Here is a 21974-nt window from a genome sequence, read left to right as displayed (position 1 = left end):
GGAAATCAAGCCATTGGAGAAGAGGAAGGATTTCATGTCTGAAGCGATGATGGATTCCATAACCTTGCTGATGATTGGGAGAAGGCTGATTGGTCTATAGTTACAGGGATCTGTTTTTGCACCTTTTTATGCAGGGCAGTGATGTTAGCAGATTTCCAAGCAGATGGCAGATGACCTTGGGAAAATGAGAGGGTGAATAGAACAGAGAGAGGGTGAGCAAGAGCAGAAGAGCAGGCTTTGAGGACACGTGGGCTGATGCCGTCTGGACCGGTTGCAGAATCTGACTCGAGGTTTGAAAGCAAGCTCTCCACCTTGTCAGGAGAAAAGGACACAGAGTCCAGGGACAGTTGGGTGCGACTGGGTAAAGTGGGTAGAGATAGTGATGGGTTTGGGACACAAGATTTAGCTGCAAACACCGAGTTTAGACATTCACCTTTATCACGTGTGGAATCAGCAGTGCAGCCATTTGAGGTAAGGGAGGGGATGGAGGGGGAACATACACCAGAAACAGATTTGATTAAACGCCACCAGGATTTTGAGGAGGGAGAGAGGTTTGAGAGTTCAGACTTGAGATGAGAAAGATGTTGTTTTCTGGCTCTCCTGAGGGTAGCTACACACTTGTTCCGAGCTTTGTGGAAAGAACTGAGATTGCCCTCAGTTGGGTTTGCTTTCCATGAGGCAAAGGCAAGTTGTTTCAGGACAACTGCCTCGCCACAAGCTTCAGTAAACCAAGGGCGGGAGGAAGGGTAAGACAACTGAACACGAGAGGGGATAAATCTGTGCATGAGGGAGAGCAAGTTTCTTTGAAAGAATTCCCAGGATGAGTTGATGTTTGAGAAAGTAGTGATAGGAGACCAGTCTGTAAGTTTGATGGCTGCTCGGAGACCCTGCCAGTCGGCTTGAGTGAAATGCCAGACTCGACGGCGGTGAGGTGGTTCTCTGATAACTGATAATGAGACAAATTATTAAACATCTGAGCGGGGTTAAGATTTTATCATTCGGTCTTGATGTTGATGAAGAAACTCAACGCAAACTTATGAAAAGCAGAGATGCAAGTATTAGTGAAGAAGAAATTACAACTCGTATTAATATTAATAAAGAATTTGATGAAATATTTCAAGAAAAAGGTTTCTTTGAACACATCTACTTGGATGATAAAGAAAAGGAAAATTTCCCGGTTGATCTTTACAATTCATTAAATTAAATTTTCCAATAAATAAATGGATGCGAAAGAAAGAGCAAGAAGATTTAGGGAACATCAAGAAGTTGTAAAACAACAGGAAGACATAAAGAAGAAACGCAGACAGAAACTAACGGGTGAAGAAGCATTTGAAAGAAAATAAGAGAAATTTTTTAAACCACTTTTAAAAACTTTCCAAGAAAAAATTATAGATGTTTCCACAGTTACCACAATAGAATATACTCCTAAAAAACTTCAAATGTTAAAAGATTTCAGTCAAATGACGGAGGAAGAATTAGAGCATATAGGAGAATTAGAATATGATGATGAAGGATTATTTCAACAACTGGAAGAGATTAATCAACCCCCTGATTATATTGTGAATGCTCTCCAAAACAATTCATTATTCAATATTTAGCGGATTCAAAAACCAAAGCAGGACTCATTCCAACAGAACAACCAGCAATATTTCATCTTGTTCAAGAAAAGGTATTGATATTTAATGATGAATTAAGGTTCTTGCGTTCTGCTCAACCTGCTGTTAAACTCACTCCGAGATTAATGTTTCTTCTCACAAAAGATGGAAGACAAGGTTCAACTGTGAGGGATGAATCAAAGTATTTTGATAAACCATTGGATATGAAAAATAATGATGATAGAGTATATATTGATCTGCTGGACTCTGTTAATTATAGGGTTTGTCTTTCTGGTAAAAGTAGGAAGAATGAGAAGGAGAAACACATTATTCAGGCTTTAAGTATCCTTGGTTTAGGTGTTAGTTTTCTTCCAAATGACCCATCACAATTAGTAAATAGACTGTTATTTTTGTTAGGTAGTAAGAAGGCTGGAAATAACAATTGTTTGAATGAAGCATCAGCCATTTTAAACCAGTTGATGAACATGAAAATAATTAATAAATACCAATACAAAGACATTTTATCTCATACTAAATAAGATGAGAAGCAGAATCCTTAGTTTTAATTTCACAACAGGCGACCACACATCTTCATTCCCATACCCACTACAACTTAACACAGCAAAAGAATATGAGGCGTCTTTATTGTCCATGGAAATTTATAATACCTTATTTCATATAACCTAGAAAAATGACAAGTTTAGTTATAATCCGGGAAGTGGATACAAAACGATAACAGTTTCACCCGGAGCATATGAGATTTCTCAAATATCTTCTGAAATTGTTCGTCTTATGAAAGAACAGGGTGATGAACCAAAAAATATTGTTATAGATATTCAAAAACATACTTCAAAATCAACAATTAAACTTAAAAATAACTACAAGGTTGATTTCACAATTGATAATTCATTTAGAGAGTTATTGGGTTTCTCCTCAAAAAAAATTGAAACTAATGGGATGTTTTACAGTGATAATGTCATTCAAATATCCTCAGGAATAAATTCCGTATTAATTCACTGTGATTTGATTGATGGTGCTTATAATGATGGAATAAGAACAAATACAATATTTTCATTCAGCGCATACTCAACCCCAATTGGTTATAAATTCAATATGGAACCCAAAAATCTGGTTTATCTCCTTGTGTCAGGAAAAACCATATAGAGAGTAAATTTTAGGATAACCGACCAAGATAAACGTATGATTTCTTTTAATGGAGAAATTATATCCATCAGAATTCACCTACGTGAAGTTTTCCAATAAATAAATACGATGGTTATTGTGAGGAAACACGAGTTGGGAAAATATAAAAGAATTACAGGGGATGGGATGTTCCTTTCCCAGACTAAAAGGGTGAAGTATGTATCTTAGTAGAGGATACTATAAACGTAAAAGACAAAGGGGTGTCGGACATCAATTTAGAGATGGGATAATTGATACTCTCATGGGTATCGGTTCAACTATTCTTCAACATAAAGACCTAATTGGTTCAACTGCTTCTGCTGTGAGAAATGTATCAGGTGCTATAAAGAGTATAAAAGATGCCCAAAAGGAATCTCATAAATTACAAGCAATAAAATAAATTAAAAAAGGCAAAACTCAGCTGTCTCCCCAAGAATGACAGAAAATAATTCAAATACTTGGGTCAGGGTTTCCAAAGTTTTGACATCTTTTTTCCAAAATAAATACAAGTATGGAAGCAATTGATAGTATCTATGATTTGGATGATACCATTGTATCTCAAACTCCACTAAAAAAGAAGATTACTTAAAGGTAAATGCAATAACTGGAACAGACTGGAATGCAAATGGTACAAAAAGTTTTGAAATAAATAATCAACAAACTTATTTGAATCTATCCGAAAGTTTCTTGTTGTGTAAATTTACATTCACTAAGGCTGGGAATAACACAAACGCTACACTCGTAAATGATTTCCTCTGGAAAATGTTTGATAGTGTTCGTTTGTACATTGGAACACAAGAAGTTGAAGCAGTTGATTATGTCTCTGCTGTATCTGAAATGATGAAATTTACACTAGATTAATTCGGTGATAGAATGGGAAAGGGGGCTGTCGAAGGTTTTATTCCTGATATGTCAACGGGAACAAACACAGACCCTGGATATAGTCAAAGGAAAGGAATGTATAACGATGATACAAAAGCAGGTAATAGTTTTACTGTGGCAGTTCCACTTAAAGGTATATTTGGATTCTGTGATCATGATAAAGTTCTGCATGGTCTTAAAATTAGATTTCAACTACAAAGGAATGATAATGAAAATAGATTACTTTATGGTGTTGGTAGTGCTTTTGGTGATCAGAATAAATTTGTAATTGATGAAATGAGTTGGTAGATTAGTGAATATACTCCTAATCTTAAAACAGAAGAGATGTTGAATAGAAGACTTAACTCAAAGAAACCACTCAATGTATCATGCCTTAAAAGAAGATGTCAACACGTTAAACTGAACCAAACCACTTACACGTGGAATTTGGGTGTTCTGGAAGGAAAGCTACGATATCTGAGTGTGCTGGCGCCTGTTTGTTCAGTAAGTCTGTAGAAGATCATTATTGTTGTTACTGTTATTAATTTCGCGTTAAGTCTGCTCTGCGTCTGCTTTTGTAAGTTGCTTGTATTATTGTGGCACCACACCTCTCTCCCCGATCCCTACCTTGCATACCCCAATAAATCTTCACTGTGCCACATACCTTTCCTCGCTTGCTTGTTAATAAATAATTATCATTAGGAATGTTCCCTGCTCTTTTTTGTCTTTTCTCCCATTGGTCCAGCATGGTCCGAATCCTACTCTAGCCGGGACTTTATTCCTAACGATCCGTTCCTTTTAGCCGGTACGTCCTTCGCAGTGTCGCTTGGCTGCATCCGATCCGGAAAAGTGATCCGATCCGGTCGAGTGATCCGGTTCGGACAAGGCTTATCGAGGGCGTGGTTCCCCGGTAATTAAACCACATGATTAATTAGGTAACCCAATTAACCCATAGACGGGAGGACCCGAGGTCACGCGGTTGGGTTATTGGCATCCACAGTCGGTTAAGCGACCCGCCACATCACGGAATTATCCGTGTGCAACAGCCTACAATTCCAGGGAGTCTGGTGGGAATTGACAAAGCTTCCCCTACCTAGTGGTCTTCCCACCCGACCATATATATATACATATATATATATATATATATATATATATATATATATATATATATATATATATATATATATATATACATAATATATGTCGGGATCGGGGATCATTTAATATTTCCTTCCACATGCAGTAGCTACAAAGGCTTAGGCGCTATAGAGCGATAAAAAAATCCAATATTTTTTTTCTAATCATTCAATTTTTGGTTTTTTTTGTTTTTGACTTGCCGTTTTTGACTGTTTTTGACATGACTCGCCACACATTATTATTATTATTATTTTTTTTTTGCCTAAAACACTCTTTGGCACTCACTGATGAACCTCTGAAAGTTTGATGAAGATGCATTCAGCTATCTCTGTGAAAAATGGCGATACACACAAACAGCTCTCATTGTATATGTTGAGACATCTCAAAGCCTAATTAGCACCCCAATGAGGATAAATTTACCTGTTCACCTTATATGACTATTCATGGGAAAACTTATGTACCAGAACGCAGAGATACACGAGCTCTCAGTGCTGTCCAAGATCATCTCCCGCTATGCTGTAACTCAAGTGAACAGCATTGTAAAGAACCCTGAAACTGCCTCCAAGGAGATTTTTTTCACGGTCATCCTGCCTGAGTCTGCCTTCATCTCAAACTTCTCTGTGTGAGTTTCCTTCTTTGAACAGTTAATATTCTTATGAAAATCAATATCTTCGTTATCAATCTCTAAAGTGTCTTCCTGGTACTTGTGCTCGTCTATGTGTTCATGTTATAATTATAATAATTGTTTAACTATTAATAACAGGTGCTAATTTGAAGCTTTATGCAATCAGGCCAGGCAGGCACTTTATATAATGTAGGCCTGTGGGGCATTAAGCATGAGAATATCTGTTACTTGTACACCCACTAATTTGAATTAATTATTTTTTACTCCGACTCATGAACTCGAAATAATACACATTATTGAAAGTCTTAAAAAGTAAAGAGTGCAGAGAATGATGGAATAAGTAATGTCCTCTTGAAATTATTGAAGATTACCTGAAATTACCTGAAATTATTGAACCATTACTATTCACCATAAATTCACTCTTATGTAATGGTGTTGTCCCCGAGAAAATGAAAATTGCTAAATTTAAACCGATTTTTAGGTCATTTCTCCGAAAAAAGCTTATAGAGTTATAGTTTTTTTATTTATATTTACAGAACTAAGACATTCTTTTCAAAGCATTGTGTTGAATCAAATATTTGCCTAGATAATTTCCAAATAAAATTATATAACAGACTGTGATAGATAATATTAAGTTGAAAATGGTACCATTGGATTCCTTGCCCCCAAAAACATACATTTAGATACCAGAATCAAGTCAATAGCTGCATTACGTCCAGAGATAATAGCAAATGTAGATTTCAAGTGGCAGCCATTTTGAAATCCAATATGGCGGACATAAAGAGAGAATTTCAAGTGGCCCAATATCTGAAAATGTTCGCAACATATTTATGTACATTTGTGCCAAATTTGGTGCTTGTATCACAAAATGCACAATTCTTTTGAATATTTGGGCTAAGCCGCCACACTATAAAGTATAATTTGTACACATTTACTTCAGAAGTGTAGAAAAGATGCAATTACAAATTTGCCACCAGAAAAGTTGGCTCGCACCAATTCCTTCTTAAGACTACACCGGGTGAGTATTCTATGAATACCATATATATATATATATATATATATATATATATATATATATATATATATATATATATATATATATATATATATATATATATATATATATATATATATATATATATATGAATGATTTTCATAAAACCTCTGATGTACTCTCCTTCACCCGATTTGCTGATGATTCTCGCCTTTTCTTTTCTCATCGTAATGTTAATATATTATTGGATACTCTCAAAAAACATGGTATCCCAAAAGTCACCTCGGGATTTAGAAATCAAATAACATTTCTGTTTTTTAATAATTTATGATTATTTTTATACCAAAAGAAAATTTACAAAATGGAGATAAAATTGCTTTATTTATCAGAAATGATGCAGCTTAGATGTTCTCCATTTTCGGCTTCACAGAGACGAGCTCTTTCGACAGCATTTTCCAAAGAAGTGGACAATAACTCTGGCTGCAGCCCTCAAATTTCTGCACAGATGTTGTCCTTGAGCTGCTGAATTGTATGGGGCTTATTGATGCAAACATGCTCCTTTAGGTAATCCCAAAGAAAATAATTGGGAAGCGTCAAATCAGGAGAACGTGATGGTCAAGAAATTTCTGAATTTCGCGAAATTATTCGGTGTCCGTGCTCTTTGGGTGAAAATAATTGATCGACGAAATTTAAAATAAAATTCCACGATTTTGGTTTTGTTCACTTGTGAATTTTTCCATGGGTAATTTCCAAATGTTAATCAAAATTCTGAAAGGAAAAGATAAAATTGCTTTATTTATGAAAAATGATGCAGCTTAGATGTCCTCTATTTTCGGCTTCGCAGAGACGGGCTCTTTCGACAGCATTTCCCATAACAGTGAACAATAACTCTGGCTGCAGCCAGGGCCAGATTTTCCAATAGGCAACATAGGCCATTGGCCAAGGGCCCACCAGTAACTGGGGGCCCACCGGGGACTTGTGGGTTATCTGATCGGCCAAGGAGTAGGCTAGTAGGCCCTATAGTAAAATTAATAAAATAAAATAAGGTAACGAAAAATATAAAAGTACATTTTAAAATTTAATATGCTTCAGTTTCATTGTATTTTTCCATTATTCCTATGTGTAAGATGTACATGATATGGAACTTGATTTGCTTTGATGTACTTTGATGTACTTGATATGGAATTAATTTGATTAAAAATTATTGATGTGTTACATTATGTTGTAATTATTTTTTTTTACATTACAATATTACGATACATACATATATATATATATATATATATATATATATATATATATATATATAAATTTTTTTGGGGGGGGGCACTGATAAGGTTTGGTCTCGGGCCCACAAGCAAGTAAATCCGGCCCTGGCTGCAGCCCTTCTGCACAGATGTTGTCCTTGAGCTGCTGAATTGTATGAGGCTTATTGATGTATACACGCTCCTTTAGGTAACCCCAAAGAAAATAATCAGGAGGCGTCAAATCAGGAGAACGTGATGGGCAAGAAATTTCTGAATTTCGCGAAATTATTCGGTGTCCATGCTCTTTGGGTGAAAATAATTGATCGACGAAATTTAAAATAAAATTCCACGATTTTGGTTCTTTGTTCAATTGTGAATTTTTCCATGGGTAATTTCCAAATGTTACTCAAAATTCTGAAAGGAAAAGAAAAACAGATTACTAAAAAACAGAAATGATATTTAATTTCTAAATCCCTAGGTGACTTTTGGAACACGCTGTATAACTTCAGCATGTTTCTGAATGGTAAAAGGCAAATACATTGTCATTAACCATAAAGAAAACAAATTTTGTTTTTTAGCAACTTGGTCGGTCTCAGTTCTTCCTGGACCTTTTTTATTTGACAATACTCGTATATTGAGGGTTCATTCCAAAAAAAAATTTGGACTCTTGATTGATGAAAATTTGATGTGGAAAATGTATACGGTTACTTTATGTAAATCCATTTGTCGAAGTATTCGTCTCAAATAAATGAAAATATTATTTTCCTCAATAAATTATTTTTATACTATGCATGGGTGGGAGCCCAAAATCTCGAAAAAATTGTTTTATGAAATTTTATGAAAACTCCCACCGACTTTTGGACACGTGCAGTGACCCCAAAAGCTGCTGCAGAGAAAATTGGTGGGGCTGGCCCCAAAACTGTGGGAGTAGTCTTGTGTAAAATCAATGTACCTTTAATGATGTTGATGAAGCTGATAACAATGACGATGGTGATGGTGTTGGCTTGGGATGGGGGATTGGCTCTTATGTGCCATGATGAAGGAAATGGGTTTTTACAGAAAATAGTAAAAAGGCTGTAGCAAACGTAGTATAATGTTGACGGAAAAGTTTATACACGGATACAGACAATGCGGAAATGGCGAATGCCAAACCCCCTAATTTGTCTACATGAGGACAATTTAATTTACTGCAAAACTTATTGATAGATCTTGTTTCCACCTTTGGCAGAAAGATCAGTGTCGTTCAGGTGGAAACTCAAAATCACAATTGCATTAAGCTATTACCGAACCAGCGAATGTTTCCACATGCAGTAAAAGGCGAAACTGCGAATGCCGGACATGTGAATGTGTTTACATGAGAAGAGAGAGCAGTTTTGTATGGGCACAAACTCAAAAACATAATTGTGTTGAGAAATGTATGAATCCTCCCACCCACCTTGGGACAATTTATTAGTTACCCCCTCTGGCACTGTGGTCCTGTGAAGAGGTTTCCTTGTTTCAGGACAAGGTGAAGGTTTTGCCATTTTTTTTTTTTTTGCTTCTTCTTTTTCTCTGTAGCCCTTCACATTTCGTGGCTCTCAGCCTTGTTTAGGAAGAATTTCAATTTGAAAAAAAAAGGTTCTCAAAATGGAGGAAAAATACATTTTTTACTTCGGATCTGAAACTTGCTCAGACTTTTGTGAAAAATAAAGTCATTCATAATTACTCAACAAGACAAGCTAATATGTACAATTTACAACAAACAAGACCTTCCTTTGCAAACAAAACTATGATTTATACTCGACCCAAATTATGGAATTCACTGGAAGTGAGCCTGAAGCAAACTCATAGCTTTAAACACAAGCTGAAAAGCTTATTATTGGAAAGTATATAATCAATTGAAATTGATATAGTAATCACAAATAATAAATGAGTAATGAGTGATTTTGGGATGCTAAAGGGGCTGTCACACCTTGACGTTTTAGCCAGCGTATGGCAAGGTCTCAAAATGTATGTAAAACGCTGGCGTACGCTGAACTATTGATGTTTTTTTTAACGTTTTGGGCGTATAATAACATGTTGGACGTATGCATAACGTATTAGTAACGTACACAGAACGTTTTAATCACATATAGATAACTTATACCAACGAATGCTGAGCGTGTTGTCGGCGTTCACAACCTATGCCCAACGATAGTCTAACTTATGCATAGCACGGAAGCGTATCGCTGATGATCACATGTCGTAGGCTATTCATAGGCTGCGGCTCAACGATTCAAATCATAACTGCACTAGACATCGAAGTGTGAAGCCGCTGTCACACCTTGACGTTTCAGCCAGCGTATGCCGACGTATGAAAAATTTGCCGAACCAAGCTGGCACACGTCGAATACATTATGGGTAAGTTTTGTATACGTTAAGAGCACGCTGGCATACGTCGTAGTTTTCTGGCATACATCGTCATACGCCGAGTACGTCGAGAAATTTTCAACATGTTGAAAATTTCTCGACGTATGACACGTTCCGCATACGCTGGCATAAGTTGTAGGCACGCTATTATATGCGATCGTTGACACACGTCAACACGCGTTACTTGTACGTTACTCATAAGTCGAAACACGTCGAGGTAATGGTTCGTGTCAGTGTTCCAGACTCCCTGTTATTTTTTGCTGTTTTTTACTTCGGTATGACGATGATGTTGACACTTCGATTTCTAGTGTGGTTATGATTTAAATCGTTGAGCGGCAGCCTATTAATTATATGATATTATAACCGCACTAGAAATCAAAGTGTCAACATCGCCGTCCTACCGAAGAAAAAAAAAAACAGGGAGTCTGGAACACTGACGCTAACCATTACCTTGACGTGTTGTGACTTATGAGTAACGTACAAGTAACGTGCGTTTTCATACAAGTAGTAATGTACAAGTAGCAAGCCCTGCTTTTCTTTCGGGTTCCTCCACTGTTTTTATGTGTTTTCTTGTATTTGTTTGATCAAGTTAAGTGTAGAAAAAAAAGTAAACTGAAACTGAAACTGAACTCACTTCGGGAGCACCAGGAAGGGTCAGGTTATTCTCCTCTCTAGGGTTATTCTCCTCTTCTTTTACATCATCTACTGTTATATTGATAACAGTAGATCTAAGCTCAGGTCTGTTCGTCCGTGCGACAAGCTGATAAGCATAGAATGCCTCAAGGATGTCGGGTTTCCTTCAAATTTCTTTCAGTTTAGTTTTAAACAGTAGTAGTGACTGTTTTAAAAGATAATCATACATGTTTGTGGTTTATGTTTTTTACTTCTGGTAGGTTTGCCCCATGATATGCCACGATAAGTCATTTGTACATATTAACACGACATTTGTCTAAGGAGTAAAAACCCCTTTGGGAGAGGGGATATAAGTAATATTAATATTGTTTTGTAATAACATTAATATTATGCTGTTATCGTTGGTGTTTCTATTATGTTTGTTATTTGAAGCGGTCGTGGAAAAATGAAATGATTAGCTACCTTAACACGGACATACACCTTAACACAGATTTCACCAAAGGCAGAAAACTCCTTTGGGAATTGGGGCAAATGAAGTCGCTACAAACCTCCATTGTGTGGCCCTTAGTCCTCTTGTCAATTTCGGTTGAGATTGGATAAGTAATGACCGAATGTATCGCGGTAAAAAAGCAGTCATACATGCAGACAAAATTAGTACCAGCTTGCTGGAATTCTGTGTTGGAGTGGCGACCTATCCAGGATTGTGCTCAATAGCCCAGGAGACTGCTTGGGCAGCAGCAACACTTTGCACAGAGTATGGTCCCAATGGATGGATGGAGAGATTGATAGCCTGGGACTAAGGAAACTGTTACATGTCAGAGCTTAGCCCCACTTTTCAGATAATTTCTAGGAATATCACCACAGTTGCAGTGCTAATCCTGTTTCTGAGCATGGCTACCTTAGCCCCAGCAAATTGCAGTGCTATCCCACTTTCCATAAATGAGGTGTGAAAAGAAACTTAACCCTGGGTAATCAGTGGGGTAAAGTAATTCTTAGCCCCACCAATTACAGGGGTTAATAAAAAAAAAAATGTGCATGAAAGGCCCTCGAGAGGTACACACACTCTCCTCTAAGCTGTCTCACCTGGATTCAAATCTCGGCCCAGCTATAAACAGTGTTTCATAGGCAGGGTTATTCATCAATGCAAGGCGTTAAACTGGGCATCCCATCTGGTGGCATTAGTTGGTGGATGTTATAGATCCCACGGTATTTTTCGCATAGAGTAGGCGAGCTATCGCCAGCACCATGAACAAATTACAAGTTCTACCTTAACCTTAATCAACTGTCAGCCAGTTCATGAAAGACTTGGGCCAAAACTCTCACAACCCCACAATAATATGGGAATAATTGTGGTCATCACAGAAGAAGAAGAGGAAGAAGTTGTTAAAAGATCCTCCATTTGGTTGAGCGGTGTAGGATGTACAGTGGTTGAGAGCGTGAAAGAACTCAGACTGACAGCGAGCCAGACAGGTAGAAAGACAAACAAAAAGCTGGTTTCCCCACAGCTTTTTGGGACCTGCTGTTTGAAGGAATATAGAACAGGGTGCTCACCTGTATCCCGCTATGCGAGGAAGCATCATGATCTGCTTCGAACTGAGGTTCCAGCGGCAGTAGAGGCCTCTCTGGATGCACTAAAGGTGCCTCGATGTTCTTGATTCAAATTATCTATCTCGTCTGTGCCCTTCGGCAGTTCGCTAACCTTTGCGAGAGGTCATTGCGGCAAATAATCCTTAAATTCCACATCCTCCAGACTGTTCATCGTGCAAACAGGCAATTAATTGTGCCAGCTGGTGTTCCCTCATTTAATTTAATTTCCTTTCTTTTACATCATTTTCCCTTTTTATCTTAACTCCTACTAGAAATGGTTAAGTTTATTTCATGTTTGATTGTTATATAGTGTACAAGAATAATATGTTATTGTAAATCCATTGAACCCTCGTTCCCTTTTAGAATATACACAATTTATACGCGTCTGAGATGTTGCTCTTCCTTTTATTTGAGAAGGAACTACTCATGTATTGCATGTAATTTATTCCATGTTAAACCTAAAAGTTAATACCGTTCAGTCCTTCAGAGCCTCGAAGGGCATCACACATTGGTTTTGTGAATTATAGGTACACCTAGATGTGTGACAATATATTTAAACAAAAGTATTTTGTATGTAACAATTGTAGTTTTACCCACTGCACCTCCACTCTCCCCACACCATCGCCCCCACTCCATGTACTGGTACTGTTCCATTCCCTTGCTAACCATCATCAACGATCTACATTGCTTCAGAACCGTACTGAACAAGACACACGTTGGTCAAGTGAAGGAGAAGAAAATAGCTCAAGAAACATATCAAGCTGCTGTTGACAGAGGACATACAGCAGGCCTTGTTAGAGTAAGGTAAGTGTGTTGTCTCAATGTAATGATAAATATAAATGATTACCACAAAAAGTATTACAGATAGGTGAAATATCTCTGTGATAGCGTTCTTGCCTCTGAGACACCTATGCCTTGTTTGCACCGCAAACTGTCCCTTTGCTTAACAGTTTAGGTACCGCATTCTCTCACCAAAATCACACTCCATAAGGATATGCCACCATGAACCAGGCCAGTGAATTGTTCCTGTGGGAAGCTTTCCCATCTTATTCCAGTGTGTGGAAGAGTTAGTTGATCCAGAAACATCATTATGGCAGATTAAATGGTGGCATATCAAAAGCCCTGCCTTGGCACTCTTTCGAGATTGAAGAGTTGCTGACATTTCTGGCAGAAGATTATATGCAGGCTGAACTGGCAACAAGTTCGAAGAATGAAAAGGTGTTCAGCTGCACTTCCACCCAGCTGTTATCCAACGTTGGGATAAAGTATGAAAAATGAAATTTGTGCAGAAGCAAATTATCATGATTATAATAGGAAAGGCGGGTAGTTCCCCCAAACAAGCCTGTATTTACTTTGAGAAACTTGATGTTGTCATTGTGAACAGGCTTGAAATAACTTGCCATGCATACATACTGTTACACGATCATATTGCCCACAACCCATGAGGAGGTAGAAATGGTCAGCTCTTCCCATGGCTTGAAGCACTTCACAATGGCTGTACACCTTGGAATGGAATACTCAGTGGTGCAAACGAGAAACTAGTCTTGTGTTTTCCATCTGGTAGAACTAAAGCTGCTGTGATGATTGGTTTTCAGCAGGGACATTTCAGCATGTCATCTTTCAAATTATCTATGAGACAAGTTGGAGGGATCCATTCATAGAGTATGCCGTCCTTCAGGGGGGATATTAATGTGGATCTCCCTTACACGGAATGACTGTGTTAAATGACACAAATATGGAAAAAAAGACTCCACAAAATCTTTTTTTAAGTAGGACATTGGGACGAAGTTATTTTCTAACTTGAGTGCTGTTGGTAAAGTTGTTTACTTGATAAATTGAGATTCAATTGGTGAGCTTCATAGTGAAGCCATCTTGACTGTTTTTTGATAGTAGCCGAAACATGCGTCTCCTCCATACTCTCTTTTGCTTCTTCAAAATATATGCATAAAAAAAAACAAAGAAGACTTTGTTCGAGTCTTAAGATAATTAATTAATGTGCTTTCACAGGGAGCGTGACACAAACACGTTTACAGTTAGTGTGAATGTGGCTGCCAAAAGCAAGGCTGTGTTCAAGCTCACCTATGAAGAACTGCTACGCAGGAAGTTAGGCCTGTATGAGCTTGCCATTAGTGTGAGACCACAGGACAAAGTGCGAAAGCTCAAGTTGCAGGTCTTGATTGAAGAGAAGGCTGGAATCACACGTTTTATACACCCACAAATACGGAAAAACAAGCTACTTACGAACACCTTGGAGGGTGAGATATTGGGTTGGCTTTGGGGCTTTGCAGTAATCATTTACGGTTTTAGACTTGTGATCACATATCCATGTTACTAAATCTGATGGTGTATATACACTTGTGGAAAAAAAAAATAAAAGGCTTTTGATAATTCTCCAATGATATTATTCGATCTCCACAGAAAAACTACCTCCCCTTCCTTCAACGGTGGTCCACAAGAATGAGACCACAGCAAGCATCACATTTACTCCAACAAGAGAAGAACAAGACATTCTTGCTGACAGTTCTGGGAATTTTGGAGATTTTGTTATTCTTTATGATGTTGGAAGAAGTGGAGAAATTGGTGAACTGGAGGTACTGTTATTGAAAATGTAAAATGAAGGGTAACAAAATGTATTCCTTTACAGTGAGTTTTGTACAGCTCTTTCACAGGTCTTCATTTTCTGCATATTTGTTAAAACATGACCAAGCCGAATTAAGAGGAGATAGATTTAGAATATTTACAAGATGATTACATTAGCAGAACGACTAAGGTGAGAGTAGAAAGGACATTTGTAAATACAGGTATAGTGTGTGAGTTGAAATGAGTTTCCATTCTGACACATCCTTTGATGGAGTAAGCGGGACATTCAATTGAATGGGAATGATGAGGCGATTCTACAGGTAAAATAAAAGGGAGAGAAATGAATTAAGGTGAGCAGAAAGCTTTTGGGGACGAGAAGGTGTAAGTCGACATAACAAGATATATAAGGCTGGAGAATGATACAAGATATGAGTGAGTAGGAAACCAACTTTAAAAAAGACAAAATGAACTAGATATCTGCGATCACAAAGCAATCGCCAAGGGTAAGCCTCCACCGGCTTACCCTTGGTGATCACTCGCAACTTAATCCTGGCCTATGATCCAATGATGGCATATTTTGTTCGAACCACCATATGACCTTCACCTGCAACATTTAGCGATAGAATGTAAATTAAGCAAATGTGTCCCGATATACAATATATCCATATAAAACTCAACAACATGAAAATTGGAGGAATATTATTCAAGTTATGATCAAAAATGTGTCCTTTGTTAATTAGGTCACAATCCAAAAAAGTAGGTGAAGGACACGAATCAAATATCATGTGCACAGCTTCAGTGCAGGTACATTATTATTATGATGCAACAACATATTGGAATTACAAGCATTCTTTGAGAATGAGCGATTGGCAAAATTGAGTGATGACAAAAAAAAAAAAAAAATCCCATTCTTTTTATCAAACCACCATTTGGCCTTGACCTTTAACCCGGAGGGGTATGATGTAAATTAAGGGTAAATGCACCTTGCTCTAGCGAGCTAAAGAGGGCAAATTTGTTACGATCAGCTTAAAACGTTGGTCGAGTTTTGGTGAAAAATGTTAAACTATCTATCATTGGGACATGATCTTAAAAATTAGGTCAAGGTCAAATAAAATTATCTCAACCCTGCACATTTTCTATTCACGTTATTGATGCAAAATTTCATTCCAAAAGCCCTCGTACATTGGTAGAAATAGAAAAGGAGAAAACCCTAAATGCTGGTTTAGTACTCCTGGGGGTGTAAGACCTGACCTTTAACTCGTAGCGGTATGATATAAATTCGTCGTAAATGCACCTTGCTATAGGTTATCGAGTGAGGGCAATTTAGTTTTGATCGGACAAATCTTCGTCAAGTTATGGTGAGAAATGTTGACATGTCAATAATTAGGTCATAACCTTAAAATTAGGTCAAGGTCACAAAAGACAACCCCACATACTTTCTATTCACAATATTGATACAAAATTCCATTCCGAAAGTCCCAGTCGGTTCTGAAACACAGCTCGGAAATTGATAAAGCTCGGACATTGAGAGCGTTGGGAGTGCAGGAAGAAAATAAGAAATGTTTTTTTTCTCGAAATGGTGGCTTAATTCTCCTAGGGGCCCACGAAAGAAAGTCTGTGGTACCATTAAAAATCAGGGGCACTAATTGTTAAAACAAACCCAACAACAGCAATAAGCTGACAACTATCATATAAGGGGGGACCCTTATGATACAAAGCTTGTTCTTCCGAACACAAAATCATCTCCAAATGCAGGTCTTAAGTCAGAGAAGATTATGATTGAGATAGTAACATAAATGTTTGCCTGGTGTTGGTATAATGGTTCGGGTGGCAGGCTTGGGTGGCAGGCTTGGGATCCTAGGTTCCTAAGTTTAAATCCTGCTTAGCTAATACCAGGTGGGGTTGGCCCAACCTGTCATCCTTCTGAGGTTGGCAAAATGAGTACCAGCTTGCTGGGATGATTGAGCCATTCAAGTATCCTCTGTTGGAGTGGTGACCTGTCCAGAATTGTGCCCAATATACCAGGAGACTACTTTGGCATCCCTGACACTCCGTACAGAGTATGTTCCCAATGGAATGAATAGTGACACAAATGAAGACCAGAAATAAGCCCACAAATACAAAGGATATTGCAACAAACCAATGTAAAGCACTTCATCAATTTTTGTTTCAGATTGAAGGTGGATATTTTGTGCATTATTTTGCACCAAAAGGATTAACAGCATTGCCCAAAAATATCATATTTGTGATTGATGTGAGTGGTTCCATGACGGGCACTAAGATCAAACAGGTGAGTTATCATGGGTGAGTTTGTTTATTTTTTGCAGAGGAAACATTTTCTCTTGAAGGATACATGCCTCGTCTTTCATGTTTGAAACCCTAAACTTGATAGGAAAAAGGATTTTCAACACAGAGCACCAAAACAAAAGTAATCTACAACTCGTCAAGTTAATGATTTGATCGTCATCAGCACCACATGGTTGAATGTTTTTTCACCAGTCATTGATGAGGTGATACTTGGCACTTTGATAAATTCTTTACATTTTAATTTTTATATAATCCATGTCGTCGTTCAAATGCAGCAGTGCTGCTGCAGTGCAGTGCCCCTTGTAAATAAGAGCAGGAATTTGGAACTTGGTCAAAGTGCCGGCGATAGCTCACTGACTCTGCAAGACTAGACAGACAGCTCAGATGCAAGTGTGCTAGACAGCTCAGAGGAAAGTGTGCTGGACAGCTCAGAGGAAAGTGTGCTGGACAGCTCAGCGGCAAGTGTGAGAGACAGCTTTGAAGCAATTGTGCCAGACATCTCAGAGACAAGTGCATGAGACAGCTCAGAGGTAAGTGTGCTCGACAGCTCAGAGGCAAGTGTGAGAGACAGCTTTGAAGCAATTGTGCCAGACATCTCAGAGACAAGTGCATGAGACAGCTCAGAGGTAAGTGTGCTCGACAGCTCAGAGGCAAGTGTGAGACACAGCTTCGAAGCAATTGTGCCAGACATCTCAGAGACAAGTGTACGAGACAGCTCAGAGGTAAGTGTGCTCGACAGCTCAGAGGAAAGTGTGCTCGACAGCTCAGAGGAAAGTGCGAGACAGCTCAGAGGAAAGTGTGCTCGACAGCTCAGAGGAAAGTGTGCTCGACAGCTCAGAGGAAAGTGTGCTCGACAGCTCAGAGGCAAGTGTGCTCGACAGCTCAGAGGAAAGTGTGCCAGACAGCTCAGAGACAAGTGTGCAAGACAGCTCAGAGGAAAGTGTGCTCGACAGCTCAGAGGAAAGTGTGCTCGACAGCTCAGAGGAAAGTGTGCTGGACAGCTCAGAGGAAAGTGTGCCAGACAGCTCAGAGGAAAGTGTGCTCGACAGCTCAGAGGAAAGTGTGCTCGACAGCTCAGAGGAAAGTGTGCTCGACAGCTCAGAGGAAAGTGTGCTCGACAGCTCAGAGGAAAGTGTGCTCGACAGCTCAGAGGAAAGTGTGCTGGACAGCTCAGAGACAAGTGTGCTGGATAACTCAGAGGAACGTGTGAGAGACAGCTCAGAGGAAAGTGTGCTGGACAGCTCAGAGGAAAGTGTGCTGGACAGCTCAGAGACAAGTGTGCAAGACAGCTCAGAGGAACGTGTGAGAGACAGCTCAGAGGAAAGTGTGCTGGACAGCTCAGAGGAAAGTGTGCTGGACAGCTCAGAGGAAAGTGTGAGAGACAGCTCAGAGGAAAGTGTGCGAGACAGCTCAGAGGAAAGTGTGCTGGACAGCTCAGAGGCAAGTGTGAGAGACAGCTCAGAGGCAAGTGTGCTGGGTAGCTCAGAGGAAAGTGTGCTGGGTAGCTCAGAGGAAAGTGTGCTGGATAGCTCAGAGGAAAGTGTGCGAGACAGCTCAGGGGCAAGTGGCTGGATAGCTCAGAGGAAAGTGTGCGAGACAGCTCAGAGGAAAGTGTGCTGGATAGCTCAGAGGAAAGTGTGCGAGACAGCTCAGAGGAAAGTGTGCAGGATAGCTCAGAGGAAAGTGTGCTGGGTAGCTCAGAGGAAAGTGTGCTGGATAGCTCAGAGGAAAGTGTGCGAGACAGCTCAGGGGCAACTGTGCTGGATAGCTCAGAGGAAAGTGTGCGAGACAGCTCAGAGGAAAGTGTGCTGGATAGCTCAGAGGAAAGTGTGCTGGATAGCTCAGAGGAAAGTGTGCTGGATAGCTCAGAGGAAAGTGTGCGAGACAGCTCAGAGGAAAGTGTGCAGGATAGCTCAGAGGAAAGTGTGCTCGACAGCTCAGAGGAAAGTGTGCAGGATAACTCAGAGGAAAGTGTGCTGGACAGCTCAGAGACAAGTGTGCTCGACAGCTCAGAGGAAAGTGTGCAGGATAACTCAGAGGAAAGTGTGCTGGACAGCTCAGAGACAAGTGTGCTCGACAGCTCACAGACTTTTCTGTCAGCCTGGTGAAATGCATGATGTAACATGATGTAAATTTGTCATAGTTTTCTCCTATGAGTATGAGTGTAATACCTTACTCCACTTGACTTTGGAAAACGTGTGAAATTTTATTTTTAAACAGACACGAAATGCAATGCTTCAAACACTAGGCGACCTCAACGATAATGATTACTTCAATATACTTACCTTTTCTGGTGGTGTCGATGCTTGGAAAAATGAAGGTTTGATCTCAGCAAAGGCAGAAAACCTTGAAAAAGCAAAAGAATTTGTCAGAAGGATGCAAGCACATGGATGTAAGTTGCACCTCTCTTCATGTCTAATGATTTTCTCCAAGGAAAGGAACATTTATACTGACTTGATGATGCTGCAGTCCCTGAGCTAATCCATGTTACATTTCTCCACAGCAACAAACATCAATTCTGCCATTCTGACGGCAGTTGAACATCTGCAGAGTCACCAATCGAACGTTGTTTCAACATCACTCATTGTCCTCCTGACCGATGGAGATCCAACAGAGGGCGAAACAAACACAGACAAAATCATGGCAAATTCTAGAAAGGCTATTGATGGCAAATATAGCCTCTTTTGTTTGGGCTTTGGTCATGATGTGGATTTCAAGTTTCTCAAGAAGCTCTCTTTACATAATGGTGGCTTTGCGAGGAAAATATTTGAAGATGTTGATGCAGATCTTCAGCTGAAGAACTTCTACAGTGAAATTGGAACACCACTGTTGTCTGAGTTGCAGCTAAAATATCCTGACAATAAAGTTTCCAAGACGACAAAGAATATGTTTAAAAATTATTTCAATGGCTCTGAGATCATAGTGGCTGGGAAGCTGGAGGAAGAGGAAAATAATGTAATGGAAGTTACGATTGATTGCTTTGGATCTTTACATAGAATACTCTTGAACGATACCATCTCAATTCGACCTCCGAGACCAAAGAAAAGCCCTCCGAGTTTCACCGAAAGGCTCTGGGCATATCTTACCATCAAAGAGCTTTTGCAGCAAAAACTATTGGCTGATGATCTGAGCAGAAAGACAAACATAAGCAATCAGGCACTCTCACTGTCACTTCGTTATAACTTTGTGACACCACTCACATCCATGGTGGTTACAGTGCCAGAAGAAAGTGAGGAAGTGAAGCCTGGAGAACCACCCATTCTTCCTATGAGAATCGGTATGAACTGTTTCTTTTGATTATTTGACTAATTTTCAGTCATTTAAAATCTCATATTTTGAGGTACTGAAACTATATTTTCTTACGTGAAAAATTAAAACCAATGCACAAATAAAGACTCATCTTAAACCTTTGAGGACCACAAGCATGTTCAAAGTAATTTTCAGATATGTCCAATTATATTATTAGTTTGGTTTTCAGAATCACTAATCTGAATCGAGGTATTATTAATATGGAGTTATTAATCAGGATTTGGGCCTGTGCTTGAGGTGGTTATTATTCATGACTACATGAGGCCTCGAGCTGAGGTTCCGTTCGTTCCGGATTATGAGGCACAGATTATCCAGAAGCCACCGTCCTTTGCTCGTCTCTCCCACCAATCATTACCCTGAGCCTGCTGAAATCGGACATTGGTTGTTGTTTTTCATAGTCCTAATGCCTTTGTTAAAACCCGTTTTAACATCTGTTTGTACTGTCTATTATATAAAAAAAACCAGTTCGTACAAGTGGCATACGGTGTTTTAAATGCCGGTTCTGCTTCCACCCAAGATGTGTCAAATTGACTACACCAGAGAGGATTATTAAAGGAATTCTTCAAAGGGGCTCCCAGATGTTCAGACCACCTCGACACTAATCTATCCCTTGATACCATACAAAATAGATACTGTATGTGTCTTTTTACGATTTATAAGGTAGGTAATTTTGCAATTAAAAGTCGAAATTTTCTTCTTCTTCACGCTTAGACGTGACGTCACACCTGGAAGTAGACCACCATATTCGTACTGTCTGCACGTTACATGGCAGTACGATTTAACTCAAACGACGAATAATTTTCGATCGTCCACAAGTATGCTGCGTCAGTGCATTCCGAGATGGTTTCATGCCACACCAATGGCCGAAAGACCTTAGGTCTGTCAGGAATTGTAAGAGGTTTGTCTGAAATACCCAAGTGTGGATGAGGCCGACAAAATGTTCTTTTGTGCTCGGAAATTTTTACAGAGCACTGTTATGAAATGACAGATGGCTAGCTCTTGTGGTTATCTGCCACAATTGAGAGAGGATGCCATCCCCACGAGTAAGCGGAAGAAACAGCCGTCGCTCAAAATTGTAATACCATCTCTGCCCATCTACCAGTACATGTATATGGGTGATTTGAGTGGTGAATCACCACTACTCCTCCCTCTACAATCCCTACCCCCCCTCCACAAACCCCCATCAACCATCCCCCGACAATTCCCCATCAACCATCACCCCCACAATATCCACCACCCCATACTCCCCCTTCACCATCACCCCCACAATCCCCCATGAACTACCATCTCCACAATACCCACCACCACCCCACACCTCTCCTACACCCCCCCCCCACAATGCCCCATTAACCATCACCCTTCACAATACCCACCATGAGCCCACACACATCATTCCTCCTAGCACCACTCCACCCTCCACTGGGATGGGACATGGACACGGCATGGACACGACCATACACACAAATGGCAGTATGAAAGGAGACAATCCCGTAACATCCAGAACACCTGGTCAGCCTGCGATGGTGGGA

At 39.4% G+C, this 21974-nt stretch overlaps 1 protein-coding gene across 50 annotated transcripts in view; it reads left to right on the top strand.

Moving 5' to 3' along the window:
- LOC147018033 (inter-alpha-trypsin inhibitor heavy chain H4-like) overlaps window positions 1–21974 on the top strand; it is a 160333-nt gene that overhangs the window by 23994 nt on the left and 114365 nt on the right. For all 50 annotated transcript variants that reach the window (XM_085897293.1, XM_085897294.1, XM_085897291.1 and 47 more), the window contains exons 2-8: window positions 5240–5397; window positions 12943–13053; window positions 14257–14504; window positions 14668–14840; window positions 17003–17119; window positions 19357–19528; window positions 19640–20413. In XM_085897293.1, coding sequence (XP_085753419.1) covers window positions 5240–5397; window positions 12943–13053; window positions 14257–14504; window positions 14668–14840; window positions 17003–17119; window positions 19357–19528; window positions 19640–20413 — 1753 coding nt within the window. The remainder of the gene's footprint in view (window positions 1–5239; window positions 5398–12942; window positions 13054–14256; window positions 14505–14667; window positions 14841–17002; window positions 17120–19356; window positions 19529–19639; window positions 20414–21974) is intronic.

The sequence above is a fragment of the Eptatretus burgeri genome, chromosome 10 (assembly GCF_056783735.1).
Source record: "Eptatretus burgeri isolate ZD-2024b chromosome 10, Ebu_testis_v1, whole genome shotgun sequence".
Lineage (NCBI taxonomy): Eukaryota > Metazoa > Chordata > Myxini > Myxiniformes > Myxinidae > Eptatretus > Eptatretus burgeri.
Note: the sequence above shows the minus strand (reverse complement) of the source record. Positions and strands in the feature narration are given on the sequence as shown.